The sequence below is a fragment of the Triturus cristatus genome, chromosome 2_1 (assembly GCF_964204655.1).
Source record: "Triturus cristatus chromosome 2_1, aTriCri1.1, whole genome shotgun sequence".
In the NCBI taxonomy this organism is placed as follows: domain Eukaryota; kingdom Metazoa; phylum Chordata; class Amphibia; order Caudata; family Salamandridae; genus Triturus; species Triturus cristatus.
This window is the reverse complement of record NC_140581.1, coordinates 1,038,919,370-1,038,947,169: the sequence shown is the minus strand read 5'-3', so window position 1 is coordinate 1,038,947,169 and position 27,800 is coordinate 1,038,919,370. Positions and strand designations below refer to the sequence as shown.

The window sequence follows — 27,800 nt, the reverse complement described above, 5'->3', positions numbered from 1 at the left end:
CGTAGCGTAGTGCTTTGCCCAGGCCTAATAATGAAACCTTCATTTTTAAATTATATACAGGAATGCATAGCCTGTGAAGAATCTAGAAAGCCTATGGTAGTTTCATATATATCAAATGATTTGCAGTAGGGCTGTCAATTTTATCTGATTTGGGTGACTCATTTTCAGCATCTGTATGTTTTAACCAGATTGCGGTTGGGCAGGCACATTATTTATTCGCCTTACCTGAAATGAAAAGCCGAACATTAGACACAATCCTTTGCCCTTGTGATGACCTATCTAAGCAAAGCACACAGCACTTTATTTTATTTTGTAGTTTTTATGAAGATATAAGGAGATAATATTTAAAGCCTATCTTCCTTGCACAAAATATCATGGGTTGCAAAATTGGTCTGTCCTATTAATTTGCACTTGGGGATCTCTCTGTATGCTTTAAGACAGCGCGCTTTATATGGGGGGTAATACGTCTCAGGAATCATATTATATTGTAGAAAACAGTAAATGGGGATGCTCAGAAGTTTTTATCTTCACTGTTTTGAACTTTTTTGCCATTGTTTTAATGTTGTATTTATTGATGATGTATTTTATGTTGTTTTATGGCCACCATGATTGTGCCAAATAAAGATCTTTGAACTGAACTGGCATTAATATTCAACATAAAAATATTTCTACCATTATTTTTTCCAAATGTAATACACTTTAACATAGGAAAATCTCTGCCACCAGAGGTGGAAATCTCCCTATGGTAAAGTACAGTGAAAAATAAAAAAGATGAATGAACTTAAAACAATTGGTTAAAATGTTTCAAGTTTGTTGCATTAGTATAGTTTCAACTAATGTGAACTTAGCCAAAAAGCAACAGAGAGCTGTACAGGGTCAAAGGTGCAGTCAACAAATGATTGAAGAGCTAGCTGGGTTCTGGAAGCTAAAGTGGTCTGTTAATCCATTGTGACTTAATGTTCTTTAAAGAGGTGTGTCTTTGGCTCGTTCCTAAATTGGAGCAGGGTTGGGGTGGTCCTGATGAATGTGGAGAAGTTCTGTGACCCTCAGTGCATAGAATGAGAAGGCATTTTTCTTTTTGTTTTTCTTTTTACATTTCTTTGCCTTCAGTACAATGGTGTCCTGGCTATGGTGAGAACTACTGATGATGGTGAGCTTGTTGGACGAATAGGATTATGGTTGCCAGTGATCCTGCATACAATTTATTTTCTCTTAAATTTTAAAGCACACCTTAAGATTCTGTTAAACATCTCCCTGTATTTGGAGAAATTCAAAATGTTGTTTTAAGTAATCACTATTGTTATATAAATGCAAAAAAGCGACTGATGCGTTACAAAGTGAATAGTAAATCTAAACTTATCTCTATATACCAAATTTTGTTCTAGTATAGGATTTTCTGGGAACGTTATCTTTGTAGAATGATATTATTTTGCTTGGTATGCTGATATACAACCTATTAAAAATGTTAAATACAATGAGGGCCAAATCTGTCTGAAAACTAGTTTTCCGTTCATTTCATTCCTCAGTGTAGATAGAAAATGAGAAACACAAACGAGCCCTGGATTTGAATAGTTTGGCTATAAGTTGCAATGGGAAATTATATTTATATTTAATTCTTATATCACTAGTTCCTCAGAAATTCCTGCAGATGCATAGATCAGAATTCTTCATTCCCCCCCCCAAAAAAATAGTAGTATTGTACTCAGAGATGATGGCTAGACTATTTTCATAATGCCTCAGAACTTCTAATTTACTCACAGTTAAAATACTAAGGAGCATATGTACAAGAAACTGGTAGAGCGCGGTGCTACACCAAAATTGGTAATGCCACACTCCCTCAGTTTCAAAACGCAGGGATGCACGATATTTACAAAATACAGCAAACCCCTGCATTTCCCCTAGCCCAGGTGCTACAGGCTAGCACCAGCACAGGAGATAGTGCAATTTTGCTAGGGTGCATGTGCCGCAGGGGCGATTGTATATGTGTATGAAGGGATACCTTCCTGCACATGAACAATCTTAACAGGCGATTTGCTCTATCGATGTGTGCTGCAAATGCAGCCCACGTGGAAAGAGCAATATACAAGGAGAAATAAAACATTTCTCCTCGAATCACCTGTTTAAGACCATGTATTTCCTGCTCTTATTTTTGGCGCTGCCCCATATCTTGTAAATATGGGGCAGTGTCAAAAAGCAAAAGGTGTTGCAGCGGGACGCCCACTGCAACACCCATTGCCCGCTCGTTTCACGCTGAGTGCATTATTTACAAGGCAGTGTTAAGCCTCATTAAGTGGCTTAATGCCACCTTGTAAATAAGGCAAAGGACTTAACACCACCAGAACCTCGCAAAAAGTGACATTCTGCTGTTGTTAACTCCTTGTAAATATGCCCCTAATTTGCAATGAGGTATTTCCTATCAACACATCAAAACAAGTGGACAGTCTTTAGGGTAAAGCGCTGGGAACTTTGAGAAGGTGTTGCCTAGCCCTACCTGAACACCTTACCTGATTGCCTTGGCTGCCAGCCCATCACAGCCCTTTCAGACCTCCCAATTCTACTGATGCACTTCCTGAGGCCCAGCCTCTCTCTGCCTGCTTTCACTGGCTCTCTTTCTCCCATACCTTTTTGGCTCTCTTTTTGCCACTTTTTTTCCTTTTCCTCTGTGCTTTTTAGTGTTTTTTCACTTATTTTGCCCTGCTCTTCTCGCTCTGTGCACTTTCACTCACTCTCTTAGTCTTTCTATTAAACATTTCTGCCTCTCCATATGCCACTTTTCCTTTCATTTCTATGTCCTTTTTTTCTGTTCCTATTTGCCCCACTCTTCTCACTCTGCACTATCTTTCCTCACTCACTTTTGGCCTCTCTTTTGCCTCTCTTTTTACCACTTTTTTCTGCTTTCTATCACTCTTTTTTGTCTAATTTTTTGCCACTTTTTCTTTGCAATACTTTGCCACTTGTTCTGCCTTAGTTGTCCTTTTTCTGCTTTCCAGCTTTGGTGCCCCCACACACTGTGCTCCACTGGCTCCTTTCTGCCACCACCTGCCCTATTTCACTCACCCTGACCGCACCTAGCCCTGCATAATGGCAGCCACCATGTGGACGCACTACAGACGTACACAGGGGAGGTCACTGGCATGCCAAAGGCAAACCCATATGTGCCCATTCCCGCCAAGTCTGATCCTACCACCAGGACCTCTGGTCCAGCGCCATTCGAAAATAGCCCAAGATACTACCTCGCCTCACCCCTCGAAGTTCGGAACCCAAGACGCATCTGATCAACACCAAAAACACATTCTCCTGCACTGGCTGCTGCTTCTCCTGTGACCCTGCCAGCATTCACCAACCCACTCACTACACTCACGCTCTTGCCCCCAGCAACACAAACATCCACCACACCCACCCCCACTTCCCTGCACCCTACTAAACACCTGTTCTCTCACCAAACATCCATCAAAACCCTCTCCATTACCTCTTCCTGGGTCTACTCTTCCTCACAGAGACATGGTTCAAACCTACATCAGCCCACAACATCGCGACTACCATCCCCATGGAATACAAGAACACCAAACAGGACAGTACTAGAAAACTCAGCATCTCCACCAACACCACCCTGATAGGAGCCCTGCTCTACTGACCTCCAGGGCCAAGTGCTGAAATTGTAAACTCCATTGCAGACATCATCGCCCCACTTGTACTCAACTCCAGCTCTATCACCTGCTTGGTGACCACAGTTTCCGACTAGAAGACCTCATTGACTCCAACACCATCAACCTCCTGGACAGCCTGAACACATTCAGACTTGCACAATGGGTGAAACACCTCACCAACTTCACTGGCCATCTACTAGACCCTTTCATTACTATCTTTGATGACATCTTGGTGGGCAAATCCACCCCTCTTACCTCAACCAAACATTCGCCTGTCCACTCCAACCTTCACTGAAACTGCCTTCGAATAACCACCTCCTCCAAAACCACCCACCACAACTGCAACACTATCTCTTGCGAAAACTGGTCCACAGAACTGCACAACCACCACCTGCTCCATCAAAACAACCTTTTCTGCTATATTGACAACTTCAGTCTCTGGATCATTGCCAGCACAGATGTCCTAGCACCTATCAAAATAAAGACCACAGCAAGGACCAGACCACAAGCTAGATGACACAATGATGACCTTCGATGCACCAAGCTCCACTGAAAGTAGCTCGAGCATCGATGGTGACTCACGCACAACATCAGTGACAATCAACCTACAAAGCGGCCCTTCAACAATACCAACAAGAAATGAAAATCACTGAGGGACTTATTTACAAGCCCCTTGCACTGCCGGTGCATCACATATTATCCCATAAAAAGTGATGCAACGGTGGCACAAGGGGCTTGTAAAGAAGCCCCTGAGAGTTTAGCACTAACAAGATAGATAGATACCAGCATCAACAGAGCAAAGAAACCTCTTCTCGATTGTAAAGGAATTCACCACACCCACTGTCATCTCTACACCCATCGTCCCCTCTCAGGAGTTCTGCTCACGCTTTTCTTCTGCCATAAGATAAGCACTATCTATGACAATGTTGCTCCCAATGAACATTTCCACTAAGACAGCAAATCTTGGACATGAAAATAGCTTACTAAGAATCACCCTGACCTGTTGACCTACCATCACCCACACTCAAATCACCATTGTCATGCAATGTATCCACTCTGAGCCCCATCGTACCCTTGCCCGCACTTCGCCTTCACAAGAGGACTTGAGCCCATCTGCACCACCTTCACCTTGATCCTCAATGACTCCATAACCACAGCTACCTTCCCAGACCCTTGAAAAATACCGCCATCTTGCCACTACTGAAGAACCCACTGCAGATTTCATCAACAAGAGATTAGCAAACTACCTGGACAACAACCACCTCTTGGACCCAACCAAATTTGATCAAATCACAGTTAAAAAACTGACCTCATCGCCGCAACTGACAACATCTGGACCATCATGGACCAAAGCACCACCTCGGCGATAATCCTCCTTGACCTCTCCATGGCTTTCAATACCATCTCGCACCTCAATCCTTATCCAATATCTCCAGCATTCAGGAATTCGGGGAACAGTCATTAGGGGATCAGCTCCTTCCTCACAGGAGGCCTACAGAAAGTCAGACTACTATCATACAGTTCTGAAACCACTGAGCTGGTCTGCAAAATCCCGAGTGATCATCACTCAATCTCACGATCTTCAATTTCTACATGGCCCCACTTGCCAACATCATTCAAACCACTGGAATCAAGATCATCTGATATGCTCATGACACACAAATCGTTCTCATCCTCTCAAAGAACACCACCAACATGCAAGCAAAGTTCATCAAGTCCATGTCAGAAGTTGCCCTCTAGATTACCTCAAGCTCAACTCATTCAAGATTGAGGTAATACTCTTTGGGAAAGACCTGACTCTATGGGCCTTAGCCTGGTGACCATCAAAACTTGGTCCCTCGTCAACACCTTTAAGCCAAGTCATGGAAATTGTGGTTGACAACGAACTATCAATGGTCAGCCAAGTCATCTTGGTCACCTCCTCCTGCTTCCACACAATAAAAATCCTAATAAAAATATTCAGGTGGCTCCTCTTGACACCTGCCTAACAATCTCTCAAGAACTCATCACCAACAAGCTAGACTATGGAAATACACTTTACATCGGAATCTCCACCCAACTCACCAAGTGGCTCCAGATAATCCGGAATACAGCATTTAGACTCACACTCAACCTCCCTCTATGCATCCACATCTCCCTTCATCTCAGAGACCTGCACTGGCTCCTCATACATGAACATGCGTAGTTCAAAGTACGCACACACACATACAAAGTACTATACACTGTACACTAAAGGCGTCACCAAACTGAACAACTGCATCAGTTTCAAACCCTGAACAGACACCTCTGCTAAGCAAACCTTCTGCCCTCTACTGTTCCCCGCATCTGAAGAGTGGCTGCACCTCCTCGTACCTGGCTCCTAAAGTCTTGAACATTATCCTCCTTCACATTAGAGCCAAGCAGCTCAGTCTTAGAATTCAGGAAGAAACTGAAAATGTGTTTTTTCTTATTCTGACACAGACCAGGCAGGAAGCAATCCCCCTTCTCATCAGCAGCAGAATACCCAATTGAGTGAGATGTGTGTTTTTTAAATACACATAAAGTAACATACCTTCCAAATTCTTCTGGATATACCGCATCAGCTTCTTCTACTTGCCTCATCATCCTTAATGTCCTTGGAGATACACAACACAACACAGTATTCCAGCAAATCACACATCATGCATCATGAGGTAGGCATCACATGTTTCTGCATTAAGTCCAGTAAATTGAATTGATTCCTAAAGTCACATTTTTTTGTGTTAATTCCCATGGATATTAGATCCTTGCCATTGGCTGCACTCTCCGTTCATGGTCTAGATTTCCTATTTTCTGTGGTGGAATGTCACCAGGTCAAGGCTATATTCCAATTAAAACCGAGTGCCAAACTAGGCCCTCTGTCTTTACACTGAAGGTTTTGGTCAATATTCAATGTTCCAATTTATAGGCACTCTAATGTTTTACTGTGTCTGTTCTCTTTCAGGCGCTTGTCGCATTCAGAGCTAGCTCCTCTGCGTGCTCCTTTGGTTCCCATGGAGCATTGCATAACCGAGTTCTTCAAGGAATGCAATACAGACAATGACAAATTTGTTTCATTGACGGAATGGTGCCATTGCTTTGGAATTAAAGACGGTAATGTACAAACATGCATAATTACAATTCATTAGTATGGAATATCCGTTATATGTGGCGTCACTTTAGGTAAAATGATGAACAATGTGACTAGGACAGTCAACTGTTAAGATTTCAATTGTCTTGAGGATTGTTGCCCGCTTTGATTTGTTTGGGTTTTTTAGTAGTTATCTCAGACTACAATAATGATTACTTGATTTTGATACAGGGCTTTATAACACAACGGGCCCCATTATGAGTTCTGCAGGGAGATTTCGCTGCTGGTGTCGGTGATCCTGGGAACAACTATCCCCTCAAGAGATAACAGGCATTACAAGCTATTTCCACCAATTTTCTTCAGATGATGGGAGCTTTCTCTGCTCCCCCAGTTGAAGGATAGTGGCAAAAGGGCGGCCAAGCATAATCGCTGTCCTAAGCCCATGCAGCTCTGTATGTAAATCTGAGCCTGATGTCTCCCGACCTCGGATTATCAGGTCTGGAGTTTACATACCTCATAATCAGGAAAGGTGTAGTTTCCTGGAGCAGTGAACCCTCCTCAATTGGAGTCACTGACAGAATATCGAAGGTCAGAAGATCGACCTCCAGAAATATCGACACAAGAATATCGAAGTCAAGAATATTGACATCCTATCTACATTATGGTAAGTACAAAAAGATCGAAACTAAAATATCGGTCAAAAATATTTTAAAATGTTTAAAAATTATAAATAATATATATATAATGTAAAAATAAATTAAACATATACATATAATATATAATATATACACTTACTAATATTTTTTATTAATTATTTTAATAACATACTTTTTTTTAAATATCATATATCTTTTAAATATTAATTATATACTACATTAACTAAAATAATACAAAAAATATTAGATAGCGGAGGTAATAAAGGTACTATTTCAACTCCAAACAGTGCAACAGTAGAGAAAATGTTGGATAGCGTAGGGGTTAAAATTACTATTCCCACTCCAGGGAGTGCAACAGTATGGAAAGAGTTGGATAGCGTAGGGGTAAAAACGACTATTCCCACTCCAGTGAGTGCAACAGTAGGGAAAGTGTTGGATAGCGTAGGGGTTAAAATTACTATTCCCACTCCAGGGAGTGCAACAGTAGGGAAAGTGTTGGATAGCATAGGGGTTAAAATTACTATTCCCACTCGAGAGAGTGCAACACTAGGAAAAGTGTTGGCTAGCGTAGGGGTAAAAATTACTATTCCCACTCCAGGGAGTGCAATAGTAGGGAAAGTGTTGGATAGCGTAGGGGTAAAAATTATTATTCCCACTCCAGGGAGTGCAACAGTAGGGAAAGTGTTGGATAGCGTAGGGGTAAACATTACTATTCCCACTCCAGTGAATGCAACAGTAGGGAAAGTGTTGGATAGCGTAGGGGTCAAAATTACTGTTCCAACTCCAGTGAATGTAACAGTGTTGAAAATGTAGGATACCGTTAAATTAACACACTTACTAATTCAATAATTTTTGTAAAATAAATAACATATTACAAATTAATTAACTAAAAAATTAATAATAAATATCAATAAAATTCAATTAATATTTACTTAAATAACATTAAATTACTTCCCACCCTATTCTCCATAAACACACAACCCGCTACACATAAAAAAGAACAACATTAATTTAATTGTCAATTAATCAATTAATACCAATTAATAATACATTTACAATAAATTATTTAACAATACCAACAAATAAAAATAATAATAAATTATAATTGATATAATTATAAATTAATCAATTAATACAAATTAATTACCAGTTAATAATTAATTAAGAATAAATTAATTATCAATAAAAATATTAATAATAATTAAATTACCTCCCATCCTATTCCCCTATAACCTCACAACCCACTACACATAACAATTTAATTATCAATTAATCAATTAATACAAATTAATTGCCCATTAATATTTATTCAACAATAAATTAATGAACAATAACTATACATAAATAAAAACATATTAATTAATTATAATGAAATTACTTCCCACCCTATTCCCCTATAAACCCACAACCCGCTCTGATACTAAAACGCAAAATTTACTTTAAAAAAATTACTAATTTCTAAACATTTAATACATATATTTAAAAATAATACATTACAAAAAAATCAACATACATATAAAATACGTACTAAAATATATAACACTACTATAAATATTGAAATTATTAACAACGATATTTTTGCTAACGATATTACTCACTTGATATTACTAACTTCGATATTACTTACTTCGATATAAAAAAAAAACGATATTACTTACCTTAAGGTCGATATTCTGGTCACCGATATTCTTGACATCGATATTCTTTCCCTACGATATTAAAAACTCGATATTACTGAAGGTCGATATAAAAAAATCGATATTTTGACTGCTCACCCCTCAGATGCAACCATCCAGCCTGCCAAAGCCAGGCCCTCAACAACCTCACGGCAACCTCGAGACAGTTGGGCAGACACGCTGCACATTGTGGTTGGTGTGAAGGGCAGCAGACTACAACAAAGATCTGACAGTTCTCCATGGCTCTCCTCAAGCATCTGGGAGAACATCTTGGAGTGCAAGGAGGCATCTGACAGGACTTGTGATTCTCTTCTAGCCATAAAGGTAGATTGAGTGCATGTTGTGAACTGGGGTTGATTGAGACCACACTTGAGCTGAATTTACGCTACTCCTGACGTCCCTTAAGGCAAAGGGAAACCAATACATTGGTAGTGCCCTGTCCGGGGGTGGTGAAAGCGCAGGTGGGTGAAGGGCCCTCAGAAGGTATCGCTCACAGACATAAATTAAGCATATGGTAATTGGAGTGTTTAGTACATAAAAGCACTTTCCATTTTTCAAAGATAAGCACAGTGATGGATAGTCACTTTATTGTGTCTGTTGGTTAATTGTTGAGCAGTGATCTCCAATATCATCACATGACTTCCCTGACAAGCTAGGGACTGCTTGCCCCAGCAGAGGGCAAAGTGTGGAAAGGGTTATACTTGTTCAGTTTGAAGAACTTTGATAAGCGGGCCTAAGGTCATCATTGACAAATGACCTCAGAGACACAGTAGCTCCTGCCTGCTCCATGGCGACCGAAACAAGATCTAACAGAACTGCTCTACATTTTTATGGCAGTTATTCATGAGATTTCAAGATAAGTTGCTGAATTAAAAAACCTACCCAAGATGAATAACCACAACCTAGAAAATGAAAAAGATGAGTGAGCAACATAAGGTCTATGATTAGAAAGTGTATAATAATTATAGTAAACAGTGATACATTAATGAACAAATAGGGAACAATAAAAAGCCAAATCGAAAATTGGAGTAAACAGCAAGTGATCTATAACAACGGTGCATCAATTACTACAGCCTTCAAAAGATCAGGTGAATATGCAAACAACGATAACTATATCAATCAGAAAGATTGTAAGGACCATTGAATAATGACTAGCAAGACAAATGAACAGTGATCAGGGAACCTCATGAAGGACCAGAGAGAGATATGCCAAAGAACAAAGTACATCTATCAGCCAGAGAAACCTTACCATGGCAATGCTGAAATGGGCACACCAATATTTCAGCAGCATGCATATTGAACCAATAAAGCTAACTACTGATTGATGGGGTCCTAGGTTCTGTTTGAAATCTCTATAAGTGCGGATGAGGCTGTGACAGCACTAAAAAGGTGATGGCTTACCAGGCCCAAGGATGGAAGGGTAAAAGCTCATTATATCTAGAAGAGGAGCTCAGCCTGTTGATCAGGTGTCAGACTCTCAGTTGCGACATGAAGCCGTAAAGAGCAATGCCACACTCCCCACCACCCGCAAACCTAGTCCTCTTTTCACAAAGGAATCAGACTAGCACCTCTGGGGACTCCCTGCATCTACCCCACCGCTGATTCCCACAGATGTGTTCAGCTGTACATAGACTCCTCAAGATCAGCTTCAATGGCCTGCAATGGCTCTGACTTCTTCAATGGTCATTATTCAGCAATTTCCTGTCAATGTAGGAAAAAGCCAACATTGGGAGACAGTATTTCTGATACCTCTGAAGAGCAGTGCTGAAGGTAGATGAAACTTCAGCAATCTCTGTAAAGTTGTCAACAGTGTGACTATTTCCCATTGATCTGTGCAGGTATCATGTGTGTAGGGTACTGTTCAAATATAAATCATCAACCACCTTCAATTCAGCATCCCTCCAAGGGGCTGATGATGCACTCTGGCTACCAGTTTAAATTCTGGAAGATGTCATAATGGAATTTGACTGCTGCTTATGGAGGAAAGCCCTGATGTTCTATTCCTCACAGAAACCTGGCAAAACACAGCCTCTGATCCTGACATAGTTCAAGCTCTTCCTCCCGGCTACATAATCCAGAGGCTAGATCGAATTAATGGTAAAGGGGGTGGAATTGCTATAGTTCTAAAGAACCACCACATCAGTAGAACCTTTGGAAGCCCTCTTCTAGACTTTGAAAACCTCCATTTCTCAATAGGATTCACACCTACGCTACCTCTATCAGGGATCCTGATTTATCACCCCCCCAGGATCTATAGGCCAATTCTGTAACTCACTTGCAGAAACGTTTCCAAAACTAGCAAGTTCCACTACTAATGTCACCATTCTCGGAGATTTTAATATTCACTTCGATGACTTAACCTCTAAAACTGCATCCGAATTCATCTCAGACTTAGCAGCTTTACAGCTCACTCAAAAAGTACCGTCCACAACACACTCAAAAGGACACCTCCTAGACCCCATTTTCTCAGGTCTGAAGGAGCTATCCTATCGAACCCCTATACTCATTCCTTGGTCAGATCACTTTCTGATCCCTTTTTCCCTGTCTTCTACCCAGGCCACTCCCCCAATCCGACTGGTACATACTAAGTCCCGATGCTGGTCAAAACTTCCACTGGACACCTGGATATCAACCCTGGAGAGATCTAGGCATGCTTCAGACTCTGATCCAAAAGCGGCCAATGAGAAATTTGGCAACTGGATTAACAGCTCACTAGACTTAGTCCTTCCCAAAACAATAATCCAGCTGCATAAAGGACCTAATAAAGCGGCTTGGTATACTCCCAAACTTCGAGAATTAAAACAAATCTGTAAAAAGACAGAGAGAGGCTGGAGAAGGAACTTATAAAAATTAAATTAGAAAAACCCAAGCTCTCTACTACAAGAAGATCATAGCTTCCTCTGCCAACTTCCCCCGTGAAACATTCCAAATTGTCAAGAAATTAATTAATGCTCCCTCTCTCCCCGACTCCCCCGCTATTTCAGACCAACGTTGTAATGAAATGGCAGAATTTTTACACAACAAAATCAAGACTATCTACAGATCCTTCTATTCCACTAAAGATCCCAATCTCACCCACTGTGATAAGCCCTACATAGAGGACAAGGATACGTGCTTAGTAGCTTTTCCTACAATGGACAATAATTGTCTGCTATCCACTGCTGATCGAGTAAAAAGCGGGTCATCTAACGACCCTGCTCCACTTAGGATTCTCAAACAAGTAACAGAGACAGTTGGCCCAGTAATTTTAGACCTTTTTAACTCATCCATCTCTTCCGGAGTAGTCCGCTCCTCCTGGAAAAAAGCCATGGTCAAAGCTCTCCTGAAGAAATCTACCTTAGACCCTGACTGCTTGGCCAACTATCATCCTATTTCCCTCCTCCTGGGAATTAGCAAAATCCTAGAGAAACATGTAAATATCACTCTCTCTGCCTACCTAGAATCCAACCACCTCCTCCACCCAACCCAAACAGGATTCCGTCCCGGTCACGGCACAGAGACAGCTCTCCTAGCTGTCATGGAAGAATCAAGAAAAATTCTCGATTCAAGAGGATCATCTGCCGTGATCCTTCTGGACCTTAGTGTGGCCTTCGATACGGTTAATCACCGTATCTTGATTGACCGACTCAGAAATCTGGGTGTGTCTGGAATAGCCCTAACCTGGCTGATGTCATTCCTGAAAGGATGATCCTTCCAGGTATTTGAGGGTGAAACCACTTCCAAACCTTGGCCCCTTTTTTGTGGAGTCCCACAGGGCTCCTCTCTAACCCCAACGCTTTTTAATGCCTATATGGCTCCACTGGCAGAGATCATACAGCCCTACGGAGGGAATATCGTAACATACGCTGATGATACTCAACTAGTGGTTTCACTTAACCACCCACATACATGTTCATCCCGCCTCTGTACTTGCCTTGAAGAAGTGGCCAAATGGATGACCCACTCCTACCTGAAGTTAAACGGCGACAAGACAGAGCTTATGTTCCTTGGTAACCCGTCACTATTTAGACTTAATATGATGTAGTCGACTACAATGGGTTCAGCACCCATCCACAAGTCAAATATAAAAAGTCTGGGGTTCTGGCTGGACTCAGACCTTACTCTCAAAGTCCAAACCAGAAAGGTAGTCACCGCCTGCTTTGGCATTCTAAGAATGCTACGTAAAGTACTCCCATTGCTCCCCTTTCAAGCTAAGAAACTCGCAGTCCAAGCACTTCTTTATCACGCTTGGACTTTAGCAATGTACTTTACCTAGGTGCCCCAGAAGCAGTATTCTCAAAACTTCAAATGATCCAGAACTGTGCAGCAAGAATTCTCATGGGAATCCCCTACCGACAGTCAGCCAAACCTGCCATGAAAGCTCTACACTGGCTGCCCATTCGGGAGAGAGTCCATTTCAAAGTTCTTTGTATCACTCACAAACTGCTTGGAGGGAATGGACCTAAGATCATCCCCCCCCTGGCCAAACCTTATCGAGCCAATAGGTCTTCACCCTCAGATGAACTGCACCTAGCCTCTGTACCAAGGATCAAAAGAGCCAGAAGCGGAGGTCGGCTCTTTTCCTATAAGGCCGCCAAGCTCTGGAGCTCTCTTCCCCTTCAGCTGCAAAAAGAAACTAACCATCTGATCTTTCGCAAGCTGTTGAGGAGTCTCAGAAGCTTCTCTCACTTCCTAGCGCTGGGATGCCTATGGGTAGCCATGCGCTCTGTAAATGCTACTTCATTCATTCATTCAATTTCCAATGTGGACCAAGTGTAGTACCCCAAACGTCTCCACAATTGCTGCCAACCAAATTGTATATTACTCTAACAGCCCTTGGACAATGGGAAGGCTAGGCTAGGCTTTCATTGCAGAATGTACCCTAATGAATCCTCACCCGTCACAAACATTTTCTGTGCTCTCTCTTACTCCTATGGGATGTTGCCCAAAGTCTTGAGAGTTGATTTTTCATCAGTGAAATATTATAAGTCATATACTGCAACATGAAATATGGCAATGACCTTTCTTAGACAGCAAGACCTCTCCCTGGACCAGTATCTCCACCTGCAACTACCTCAGAGTCATGTCACCACTATAAGAACAACAGGTGGAGCCCTTCCTCACAGAAGAAAAGAATGGGTATTAGGGATGTGGACCCTGCAAGGGGAAATCTAATGGGCCAGGAGTTGTCTACTTTCACATGGGAGGATCCTATGCCAGAGATTATATGTATAACCTCTGAATTGAAGGAACTGGCTGCAATCAGCATAAGGCAATCAATAGAAGGCCCACTTCAGAAAGACTTCTATGATGTGTCATAAGAGTGCACAACACATGAGGGTCTGTGCTATGCTTAAGGCAGTCCTAGCTGTCCTGTGTGAATATATTTGGCTGCATTTCTCCTTGAAAACATCCAACAGTATTCAATTGTGCTAGGCTTCCCTGTGCTGCCCTGACGTATCATTAAAGGAGAAGAGTGGGCTCACATGTGTGATCTTATGCAACAAGGGTATTTGGGGAAGAGTTTGAGCTAGCCATTAATGTTACAAGCCAAATCACTTATTGCTATTCGTGTAGTGGTAAACGTTCACCCATCTCTTGTTAGCCAATTGAATAAAATAATGTTCTTAAATTACAACCACTAATTGCTTTCCACTCTCTCACTTTGATGACGTTTTACCATAGTTGCATCTGCATATACTTATTGAAAGACAAATAGACATATCTGCATTAGCTGCTTACCCAAGTTAATTTCAAGTGTTTATAATGCAGTAGCTGAGGATCAAAGTGCAACAATATGTGCGAGCAAATGGCTGTGCTCTGGCACTGCATAGTGTGTTTCACCACATTAAAGCAAATACTTTTATTATCATTGTTGGAAAGTGGATTATTAGTAGTGATAACTAGTGACTTACCACCAGAAATAAAGCCACATACACAAAAGGAGGGTCTGTCAAGGCCTCAATAAATTATACCCTTGCTCAACCCTTGGTAGCTGGCAATGAACAGGCAGGTGTGACTTAGGAGACAAGTGTTTAAAGCATTTACAAACACCAATACATTAAATAAACAAGACACAATATAAATACAACTCCGATTTATGAAAATAGATTATATTTATATGAACAAATTGACACCAAAATGACAAAAATCCAAAGTAGGGTTTCGGAGATAGGAATTTTTAAAGAATAAACACTATGGGCCCGATTCACAGAACTAATTTAAGACAAAATCCTAAACTTACTACCATTTTGGTATTCACAGAAGGCACTTACTCATTTTGGTTTTCACAGAAGGCACTTACTCATTTCAGTATTCACAGAAGTTAGGAGTCCTAACTTTAGGACTCCTAAATGCCTTCTGTGAATACCGAAAGTCTTAAAGTTAGGATTTTTCTCAGTTTAGGAGTAGTAAAGTTAGGACTCCTAACTTTAGGACTCCTAAATGCCTTCTGTGAATACCAAAAGTCTTAAAGTTAGGCTTTTTCTCAGTTTAGGAGTAGTAAAGTTAGGACTCCTAAACTGAGAAAAATCCTAACTTTAAGACTTTTGGTATTCACAGAAGGCATTTAGGAGTCCTAAAGTTAGGACTCCTAACTTCTGTGAATACCGAAATGAGTAAGTGCCTTCTGTGAATACCAAAATGAGTAAGTGCCTTCTGTGAATACCAAAATGGTAGTAAGTTAGGATTTTGTCTTAAGTTAGTTCTGTGAATCGGGCCCACCGTAGTGCTTAAAAACCTATAGCATAATTTTGAGACATCTGGTTGCACTTGACCATGACAAAGTAAAAGTTTGAGGCCAACTGCAATGGGGCGCTGGTTGGATACACTAAGCTCTCCAATATTTATTCACAGTCTCTGAGCGTCAAGGAAGGAGGGACCCTTGCCCATTGGGATGCTGAGAGCCATCCAGTTGTATGACCAGTTTCTCCCAAATGTGGTATATTCTTGTCCCAGAAAGCACCATTCTCTCAAAATCCAACATGGAGAATTCTTCTCCTTTGGGGTCAGATCTGTATAAGCCGACCCACTAGTATAGCAAAGTTTCACTAACACACCTCTTCCAATCCCCTGATTAGTCTAATTACCATGGCTCTTGTGGGGGTGGGGGTGCAGTATGTGGGTGTCAGCCTCCGCTGGACCCAAACAGTCATTCTCCCTTTAAAGACCAGTTTCGTTTCGCCCACCCCCTTCCTGACTTTTGGTTTCTACAGCTACATTTCTCCACCCACAGGAAATCCACTGTCTACTCTGACAGGACACTTCACATCTCATCGAGCTGCTCTGGCTCAGCCTGGGATAGACTGGCCAATCAAGAGAGGGCAGCTGGAATTGGCTTACAGAAAAGAAAGTTTAATAACTTATTTTCTGTAACAGTTATTGTAAGTCCAACAGTGGCAAGTTGTTGGATGTACCTTAACTATTAATTAGATACATTGAAGTATATTTTTAGGCGGCTCCTGTCAATATTTATACTTAAATAAAGTATCTCAATGTTAGCCTATGGAGCCATTCACTACAATGGGGAAAAAAACCAGAATGGGCAGTTTCTCTCTCACCAGGGCTTACACAACTTCTTTTATAATGTCCCTGCTTATAGTGACGAGGCACCCTACCCCTGGGTTACCTAGGGAAGACCTTGGGGGTGACTTATATATAAAAATAAGGCAGTTTGAGATTTTGGAAGGACCTTTCAATCCAAAGTCGAATTTGCATATAAATTTAAGGTAAAGGCAGCCTGAAAGACAGTGCTGCTTTTCAAATAATAGCAGACACCACAGTAGTGTACATTTAGGTGCACTAAGTCTACTGGGTCTCTAAACCTACATGCCTTATTATATAATAGGGACTTACAGCCAGGCTGGCAGTACCAATTATAATTAAACCTAATCTGCATATCCTATAATCAGATCACTGGCCCTAGGTCTGGTAAGCAGAACCTAGGGCACAGTCAGATTCAATTACCACCAGTACCAACCAAACAAATGGGGGTGATCAGGGCAAAAGACTGACTTTCTCACAATCATGCTAAAAAATGTTTCTCAGATACTTGTGCTCTTAAGTGCGTATGCTAAATACTGATGGCGCAGGACTCTGTATTTACAGATGTGTAATTTAAACTTAGCTTGTATTTATTCTTCATTTAAGCTATATTTGTAGTTACCAGAAGGTGAAAGACTATAAAAAGTGACAGAATATTTTGGTTTTTTGGCCATGTTTTTGACCCCACCCCCACACTCACGCCTGCCCCCATTGCAGACAGCATCACAGTTCCATTACTTTTTTAATGCACTTCGACCAGTGCTTTAAATTGGGAGGTATGTCCGATACTGAGTACCTGTACTTCTTAAATTTGAAAGGAGAGTACTTGCATTTCTCAGCACTGCTTCAATAATTTAATGTGATAATACCGGCACTTCCCAGATGCAAACAGGTACTATGGCTAGTGAGTACCAGCACTTCTATGTTACCATTTAAAGCACTGACTTCAATCACTATTGATAACATATTAATATCAAATCCTAGTCCCCAGTTCTGACATATACAACCAAAATATTTGTCTGCAAGATTTGCAGCTCATGGGATATAGTTCCTAAGCTGCATTCTCGGTTGTGTCCGAAACATCATTTTTCATAACCCAACTGGGAATGAGCTCTTCATATTTCATAGACAAAGCATTGAACTATATAAAAGAAAAAGATGAGATAAGCAACTCCTCTCAACCTCAATTCTAGCCAGAAATGAATCTGGGTCTGCATAAGAAGCACTTGTGGTAAACAGATCCAATAAAATTGGTCTCTCGATATCAAGAAACTCCGGTCCATATAAGCCTTCCCATTCTTTAGGACTAAGGGGGCTATTACGAGCAGGGTGGAGCAGTATAAGCAGAAGACATTCTGCCCAATTACAAGCTTTTGCAAGTGGGGAGCATCCACCTAATAAAACTATATGGGGCTTTTTACCGCTGTAGGGATCCAGGATACCATGGCAGTAGCGCAGCGGTTAGGAGTCACAATATGCTGATGGTGCTGCTGCGGCACCGCTGAGCTAATTATGATTTGGCTTTCCATTGCCCCTTTTATGGCAGTGAGCCAGTCATGAAAAGGGTGGTGGTGAGGCAACTAAGGGGGACCTAATAAGTTAGGTACCCCTGCTGCTCCTGGGCCTGGGGGTGCATAAAGGAGAGCACATGTTGTGCCACCCTGGTATTGCACCCCCAGTTCCTGCACAGTGAACCATGCATGACACACTGTGCAGTCCGTGCTCTCACGGAGGAGGTCTGCATGTTAGGCTCTCCTATAAGAATAACAGACCGCCGCGATCAGACCACCCCTGCATGGCCCAGAAGAATAGGAGAAGAGTCGCAATCTGGTTGGCGGGCGCACTATGGCTTTGGTGGTCCTCTAGCAGACTGTGCGGTGCCGCCACCACTGGGAATAAGGTGTCTCCATTATTAAGTGTGGCATTTTCACGTCAGCATTTCTGCCGTCTGTTTATAGTCCTAGCGTGAAATAAAAAACAAGTAAAACAACTACCAGACAAAACAAGAAAGTGAATTAAAGAAATTAGCAAACTTCATGTCAAAGGCTGCTTTGAAAAGACACATTTCCATAATAATAAGGTTTCTGAATCAACTGCTTTAAGGAATTTCACATTATTGAGCTGCACAGCATGAAGGCATTGTGTTTCCCTGTCTGCCTCCCTGCAGAAGAGCTATTCATTAGCATCTGGCATGAAAGCTGAGATGTTGTGGCGGTAATAATTGCCGTCTTAACTAGAGCGCCATTAAATGCACACCAATAGAGAAATATTGTTGATATTCTGAAACACTGATAATTGCTCAGCTTTTACAGGGGGACGGAAGTACAGGTTTTCAAACTTTGTATTTTACAGGGCCCGATTCAGAATGCTCCATTCATTTACACCTATGCAGAGGTTAATTTAAGCAGGTGGTTTCCGGTACTCGGCATGACATCCCGTTGCATGGTGGCGCTGTTTGACTAATTTTGAGCTGAGCACAAATATAGTTTTTTATTCATTCAATATGCATGTAAAATGAATAATACCTGAGGCCCAAGCCATTCTCATAGCTTTGGGTGTAGTTTTGTTGGTTCTGTCATTGACAGCGCTGGCAGGGGCAATGGGTGGTGCAAGTTACAGTGGTCTCCTGATTAGGGCCCCTGCACTTATATTTTTTTCTTCAAATTAAGCAATGGACACATTCCTAATCGTGGAAGCAAAGTTTGGTAAAGGTATAACTATTGTCATTAGTACGACTAAAAAGCTGCCCCGGTGGCATCTTTCTTAGCTTTCCTTACAATTTGCAATGTCTTGTTGAATCGGCTGTTTTCCCAATATGGAACTAGTATGCAGAATACTTATATAGACCAATACAAAATACACATTATTTTTGTTTTCCCTTTCCACCAAGTTTGAGGGTGTTACGTTCCATTTCCATCCTGGAAAGGGAGGGAATTACCACACCTTTTGTGCAGTCAATCTCTGACCATTTCGAGGGTAGGCAATGATTGGAGAGGAGTTTGCTAATGTCAATAACCTTACCTGTTTGTGGGCCTTCAAAAACTCTATCAGCCCACACCTTGAGTGGGATTTACTAATGTGTAATTGTACGCAATCACTATACACAATTATGTAACAGTAAAATCAATTAAGTATGGAACGTACTTTTCGTACCGGCCGCTTCCTGACAGGCATAAATGAAGTCATATTCAGCTGTAAACAACTAATCCCATTTTTTAAAATTATTATTATGATGAATCAATCGATGAAAGTGGAATAACAAAACTCCTTCTGCCCAAGAAATGAAATCCCTCTGTCGAGCAACAAGAAAGACCTATTTCCAGGGGCGGCCAGCTTGACTCACGAGGGGGTGGGTGTGGGGGATCGCAGGGGGAAGGCTGGTCACGGGAAGGGCTTCGCACATGGTGAAAAGAAAAAAAGAAACTTACCTTGCCACCGACTGGGTCTCACGTCTCTGCTCCTGCTCTCCTCGTGCACATCGAGGAACAGGAAACAGGCCCAACTGACAGCAATGTGATTAGTAAGCAGCCAGGCTCACCTGACTAATCACAATGCTGTAATGCAGTGTTGTGATTGGTTTTGAGCGACCTGGTTTGACGCACAGCCAGGGAATGGGGGCCAGGGCATGTCCTTCATGCAGGCTGTAATACAGTCTGCATCGAGAATGGGGAAAGTGCGCATGACTGGTTTGAGCAGCCCGAGAGGTCGGACCAAACAGTCCTTGCGCACTTTGGAGTGGGCAAACCACTCCTCCCCAGTCCTGCTCCAAGAACACAGCAGCCCGACCACCCACAAAGCAGCAAGAAGCAGCATGAAATGATAATAACGCAAAGTTACTATCATTTTATGTTTCTGCGTCGCACTGCTTAAAAGCAGGGTGGCTAGCCTCCTCCGCCTTAGCGGAGGAGCCGCCATTGCCTATTTCCCTTTGCCAATTTCTCCACTTCTTTTAAATACACTTTCTCGGAAGTATCAGTACCTGACACAATAAGGCTTTCTGCAAATCTAGATAAATAACCTTTACTTGACCCCAGCAATACATCTATTGACTTAAGTTGACAATCACCACCTGCCTTTTAGAGGCAAATCTGTTATATCACACTCTTTTACTCACCACCTACTTGCTTTTATAATGAGTTTGTATCACTATCTCTGAGCCCTGGTAGCCTGCCAGAGGCAATGCTGAAATGAAATATACTCTGCTCCTTATCTGCCACTCTTTTGACATGATCTTGACAGATAGCTGCCCTTCTGCCAAAATTGTCTGCCATCACATGATACCTTCAGCCAAGGCCGGCTTTAGGGCAGTGTGACCGGTGCAGTAGCACCTGCCGCTGAACTCAGGGTTGGGCGCTGTGTTTAGAAATATTTTTGAGTTTAGAAGCACCTGCTACAGAGTTCCTTGTGTGTCTAGCAGTTTTCAGGCAACAATAAAAATGTCAAGACAACACTGGTGATCAATATTCCTAATGTAGAGAGATGGAGTTTTGTCTAGTGGCTGTTTTGAGAAAGTAGCGCAGAGATTTACTGTGCCTGCTGCAAAGAACATATATTATGCAGATCACAGAACTGTATTTTATGTGAATAGCTCAGTGGGTTACTGCCTTTTACATAGAGATCCTTTTGTTACTTGCAGTTTATAAGTCACAATCCTAATATAGCACAGTGAACTATGAACTGTCATCAACTAGCTGCATGGAAATCGCATGGTATAGGTTAGACTATTATGGGGCATATATACAATATTTTGGCATAGGGCAGCAGTGCAAGGGCAGGAATGCGCTGTATCTAAAAGATTAAACATGAATCATGGTACAAGGGTGTCTCTGTTGTTGACATGATTGTTTTTCTGCAGGAATGAATACCTTCCGGCATAAAAACAATCAAAGGAGGTGTTTTCCTCACTCTATGTGTGCTGCCAAATGCAGCATAGGTGGAAAGAGAAAAAAACGAGGAGAAATGAAACATCTGTCCTCATTATGCCTGCATTCGTTTTGGTGCTGCACCAGATTTACGTTATGTTGTAAACCTGGAGCATTGTGAAAACCATGGGTGTTGTATGGGAAAACCCACAGCAACATACATGGAACGTGCTTCCATGCAGAGTAAAACATTGACTTATTCCATATTTACAAGGCCATGGAAAGCCATAAAGGGAGGCTTTGCGTGGCCTTGTAAATCTGGGCCGGCACACTGCACCTCCGCAGCATCACCAAAGTGATGCTCAGGTGGCGTAAAAGTACCACAGCACAATTATAAATATGTCCCTATGTTGTATCCTGAATCTTTCAGTAGCCTAATTTGGAAAGAAATACATTCTCATTAGTAATGTCAAGCCAATCCCACTGACTGTGCTCCATTTAAAATCCTGAGTTTGTGCTTCTCCAACAAACACTCTTAATATATACTGCCTACTAGCATGGATTATGTGATTTCTACACCTTGCAATCCTCATTGTCATATGTGACATTTCCTATACATTGATTTATACACGTAAGATTCATTGTCTCTGTATAATGTGAGTGTGATGTAAAGTGCTCTGACACCCTACACTGGTATGAGTAGGGCTATAAAGCAAATGAGATGCATGCAAAAGAGGGGCTATACAGAATGAGGAGAGGAACTGCTGAAGGGTGGTAGTGATGCACTGTGTATCGAAAGACATAATGACGGGGCAGAAAAATTGTAGCACCAAGAGCCAGAAGAGCTAAAACCATCCTTGCCTTCTGCCATTCAGACTTTATATCAGGCAGCGCTCAGACGTATGAACTTACACTGCTCCATTTTTCCTTTCTAAAAATGGGTTCCAATGTTCCTCCATCTGAAGTCCTGTTAAGCTATTAAGCCAGAAATGACTGAAGGGATACAGAAAATGGGTATGCTTAGCAGATGTCTGACTGCCTATCCCCCAGCCCTACCAACCTTTCATTTTGGAGGGAAATAAGGGGCAGTCAAATGTACAACAAAATGGAAATGGTGTCATTACCAAAACAAGTTAGAAAATATGACGTGGGTAAAATCATTTTCAAGTGACAACTTGGAGCATTTATTGTCTTGCTTCCACTCTTAGATTGTTTCAGTTTCTTATCAGTAGGTGGAAAATGGACAAATAGATAAAGAGATGGGAACTGGGTCAATAGCAGCTTTGCCACACACCTGAAAGTTCAATTAAATGTAGTCACCAATGCTGAATCCATTCTGAGGTTTCCTGTGGTCCCTTTCAGAAAGGATGTGGCCAGCATAATGGGCTAGCCTGACCTATTCAATCCAGACCAAGTCTCATCTGCATGTAGCTAGTAAGAACAAGCTAAAAAAGTATGGTAAGGAATGTGCCAACACTAATTACCAGTGCTTCAGATTCATAAACACATTTCAGTCCATCATGCTTTTGCTGTCCTAGGGGTTTGTTCGTCATCTTCAGCTGACACACAAAAAATCATGACCATTACAGTGATGTGTTTTATTTGACATCATCATGTAATGTGGTCTTGTGAGGCTGGTGTTTATGAGGAATAATGGTGTCCGCATTTTAGGTACCAGCTGGGAAATTGGTAAGCATCATCACGCTAGAAGGAAAGTTGCCGGGTTGGCTTCAGAATTGATTTAGCATCATATGAGAATAAACAGCAAACAGCGACCACAGGTGCCATAGTGGACATGCCCACATAGTATTTGCATGGATGTTTATTATTTAGGATTTTCAACATGGCGGCGGAGCTTACCTGGGTATCTAAAGAGCAGCCACTAAGACAGGAAAGTGATTCTTGTGTCAAATAAGCTCTTTTCAATTAAATGGATATGTTTATTTCCTTTTCAACCTATCAGTAGTTAAATGATTAAAGGGATCATAAACCATCTAAGGACTATTTTTGAATGCTCATGCTTTATAATTTTCAATCAAATCTTTTCCAGCTTCTACTTAATACATTTGCCCTGTTCAACTTGTTACAGATTTGCAAAGCTACTTCCAACATTCCACAAAATACTGCTAAACCCTTCAACAAAGCCAAGTCACGCCATCACCAAAGAAAATTCTCTAAACTGCCTACTAATAAATGCTCAATCACTCTAAAAAAACAAGCATCAGATCCTCAACCTTCTCACTAACACACAACCTGACTTCATAACTTATTCTTGTTTGGGAGATGACATTGCTCCAGTGTTGCATCAAGCCATTCCTCTAGGCTATGAAACTATCACACTAAATATTATAGGCGAAAGAGGAAGTGACCAATCTCTTGCATTCAAGCAAACTTTAAATATCACTATAGCTGACGACATCTCTATACAAGGTTGTGAGGCCCTCTTCATCAGATGCAACCCTACACCATCTTCCTCCTGTGACTTCCTGCTCCATTACAGACCTCCACCTAGCAGAGCAATATTTCCAGACACACTTCTAGACACAATTTCAGACCTTATAACACTAAACTTCAACCTATGCATTCTGGGTGACCTAAACATTTGGTTTGATAAACCCAATATGCCCCATCTGAAAACAATTATCACTGGCCTAGATGCACCGAACCTACATCAGATTATCCAAAAACCCACACACATTGCTGGACACATCCTAGATGTCATTGCTGCAAATACAGAACTAGTTATCTTTCAAGCAATGATTCCAGTCACATGATCAGAACACCATTTGCTTGCTTTACAACATAAAACAATACAAAGCAACACTCCTAAAACCACGCTACATGAATTCACCTATCGACTGTGGAACAAACTCAATTTTGAACACTTAGAAACACAACTAACATCCAGTACAGGTCTAGGATCCACCACAAACCTTCAAAATAATTCTTCTAACTACCTCTGCTACTACACCAGTAAGAAGAATCATAAATAAATCCTTACCTACAGGAATATTTCCAGAAGTTCTAAAAAAGTCATACATACGCCCATTACAAAAGAAAACAACGCGGGACCCGTTTAGCCCCGACAACTACAGGCCGACTAAAAATGGACCTTTCCTGGGCAAACTGATAGAAAGAGCAGCACTGGCCCAGATGTCACAATTCATTGAAGAAAATGTCATACTTTCAGACTTCCTGATAAGGTGAAAAAGACTGTCAAGTACAGCCAAAACGCGTTCTGTCCGTTGTGGCCTGATGGATTAAACTGATTTCCTTCCATCCCAGAGTGCCGTGCCTTTCTTATACAAGAAAAGAAGTTGTGATGACTTACAGAAGCGCTGCGGTAGTGCTTTAAAATATTCACTACAAGCGTTTTGGTAGCCAGATGTAATAACCGCAAACTAGGAGGAGCAGGGCGCATAACGGCTGGTCCCTAAATAATTGGATATGCTGGAGCTGTGGAGGCGGGCTGGTAGGATCAAGGGGATCAACGAGGAGAGCACGTGTGTGCACCCGGTGTACTGCCCTTCCCTGGAAGCCTGCACCCTTCACTAGAGTGTCATGAATTTTCGGAGCTGTGCACCTTGACATTTGCAGAACCGTGGGGGATGGAAGCTACTAGTATGGGCAATTGGAATGCACCGGAGTTGGGCACACATCACAGCATGCAGCCTGAAGTACTCAAGAACAGAAAAAATGTCGGCCCTGGCAGTCAGAAATTATGATTGAGTGTTGAATGGCCTTCACGCTGTAGGGAGGTAAATTGTAACTCTGAAAATGACGTGGCTCTGCCAGAAGAGGCAATTAAGTAAATATTGACATTGGCAAATAAATGCGAAAGGTTGCATAGTATTTTAGTAAGCTGATTTGAATAGAAAACTTTATTTATGTACTTGCTGCAACAATTGATGACGAATACTAATAGTGATTCTCGAGGCATTGGTGTAGAAGTGCATTGATTGCTGTGTTTTTTACATGTTTGTTATGACAACTTAGCCGCGAGTACGGTGATTACAAACACTAGAATGATTAGGAAACACGTTTGGCTGAAGGCGCTTTTAATCGTACGGTTGTGTTTAAAGTGTTAAATGTAACTCTGGCTTATGTAATTGAGAAACAAGTAAATTAACAAAAAAGTAAAGAATCAGTGCACCTTTAATAATGGGAGAAATATGCAGAAGATGAACTTGCCATTCTAGCTGGATGAATCATTAAGTTCATAACTTAACTGTTTATAAGTGAAACCATTTTTTATTTAATTTATTTTAATTTAATCTGAAATGCAGGCAAGAAACCGTTTAGTATTTTGTTTATGTTTATGTTGAACCGTTTAAAAATGGCGCTTATCAGGTGACAAAGGCTGTCAAGTACAGCCGAAACAAGTCCGGTCCGTTGTGTCCTGATGGATTAAACTGATTTCCTTCCGTCCCGGAGTGCAGTGCCTTTCTTTTACAAGAGTGAGGTCAATGCACTGCTTATGACCTCATTTATTACATCACTCACGACATGATCAGCGGCATCACTGATGACATCACAAATGACATCACTGACAACATCACTGATGACATTATACAGTGACAGTGAGTGTTTTTAAAATTTCAGCAGTGTTAAGTTTATATACCAAGGTGTATTGGTGAATCAATGAGTGTAAGAGTATATTAGCAGTTCCCTTAGTGTCAAAGCAATGCCGGCGCCCGCGGAGGTGGAGAGCCAGCAGGGACCGAAGGGCCTTCAGGCTCCCCCTGCGGTCCCAAGTACACAAAGTGGGTGCCCTGGCTGACTCCATAGCACCCAGAAAGGAGGTTGGGCCCCAGGGGGCGAAATTGGCCTGGGGAGAAGTGCCACGTGGCCCCCTTCCCAGTTTATTGTTTTTTTAAAGAAGAAATATGGGTACCCCTCACCATAAATAATGTTTGTTTGTTTTTTTGTATTTTAGAGGCTGGGTCCCAGGAGATGGGGTCACGGGGCTGAAATCAGCCTGGGGAGGAGGGGTGTGCGGTCCTCTTACCCAATAAAAAAAACCACAGAAGTGGCCAGACCCCGTGGGATGGGGTCCCCGGGGCCGACAATGGCCCGAGAGGGGAGCCAATCCACTCCCCTCTCCATGAACAATATAGAAAAAAGAAAAGACAGGGCCCTGGGAGATGGGGTACCTGGGGATGAAGTTGGCTGGGAACGGGGGCACGCCGCCCCCTTACACAAAAACAAAAAGGTTAGGCCCCTAGGGATGGGGTCCCTTGGGCACGAAATGGTACAAGGAAGGAGGCTATGCGGCCCACCTTATTAAAATATTTTTAAAAGCCAACAACTGGCCAGAGGTTCCGCCCCCTTTCTCCACTACTTGGCAAAGGTGCCTCCTGGCACGCTCCTGGGTGGGGGATAAAGTCCCTCTAGACTGCTGAGGGTCCTTAGAGGCTAACAAGAGCTCCTGTCACAGTGCTGGTGGAGTGATGAGGTCCCCTTGCCTCCTGAGGGCCTCAGGACTGAAGTGGACTTCTTCTCCCCATGAGTAGTGCACCAGAGGGCATTCTTGCAGAGTGATGGAGAAAGGGGGCATGGCATCTGACAACCTCTCATCATTCTATCTGTGTGGATCTTACTGAAGGTTTCAGAAGGGTTAGTTGGCCCCAAGGACCTTCAATAGCCAAGGAGACTTCATCCCCCTACTAGTAGTGCATCAAGAGGCACATTTGCGGAGTGGTGGAGAAAGGGGGCATGGCATCCTATTAGGTCTCAGCAAACATGTTGTGTGGGACTTACTGGAGGTAATAGGAGGGATAGTTAACCCCCAAAGACGTCCTTGGGGGACAACTAGCCCTCCCAATATCTCCAATAAGTGCCACACAGCGGGATTGCTGAGAGGTCTTTGAAGGCCTCGCCCTCTTTCTCTACCACACTGCAAACAGGGCTTGTGGTGCACCACTGGTTGGGGGATGAGGTCCACTTTACTCCTGAGGGGCCTTGGTGGCCAAGAAGCCCTCCTGGTACCTCCTGTAAGTCCTACATGGTGGAATTCCTGAGAGGTCCAGCTCCCGTTCTCCACCACTCCACAAACGTGAGTACCAGTTAAAAAACCATAGAAATCCATTGACAGGGACATTATAGTTAGGAAATTACATTTAAAAAATCTTTACAATTCAGTGAAAAAACCAAAGGCTACAGGGACATTATAGTTAGGAAATGGAATAAAAAACGTAGAAATTCATGGAGAAAACAAAAGGTTACAGAGATGTTATAATTCGGCACAGGTTAAACTTATAGAAAAATCAGAGAAATTCAGCAATAAAAGTTAGCTAAGCTAACTATAACTCGCGCCCTGCAATGCACTGCTTATGACCTCACATATTACA

At 42.0% G+C, this 27,800-nt stretch overlaps 1 protein-coding gene across 2 annotated transcripts in view; it reads left to right on the top strand.

The window, feature by feature from the left end:
• LOC146866307 (uncharacterized) overlaps positions 1-27,800 on the top strand; it is a 292,597-nt gene that overhangs the window by 245,699 nt on the left and 19,098 nt on the right. For both annotated transcript variants that reach the window (XM_085640842.1, XM_085640841.1), the window contains exon 10: positions 6,610-6,758. In XM_085640842.1, coding sequence (XP_085496968.1) covers positions 6,610-6,758 — 149 coding nt within the window. The remainder of the gene's footprint in view (positions 1-6,609; positions 6,759-27,800) is intronic.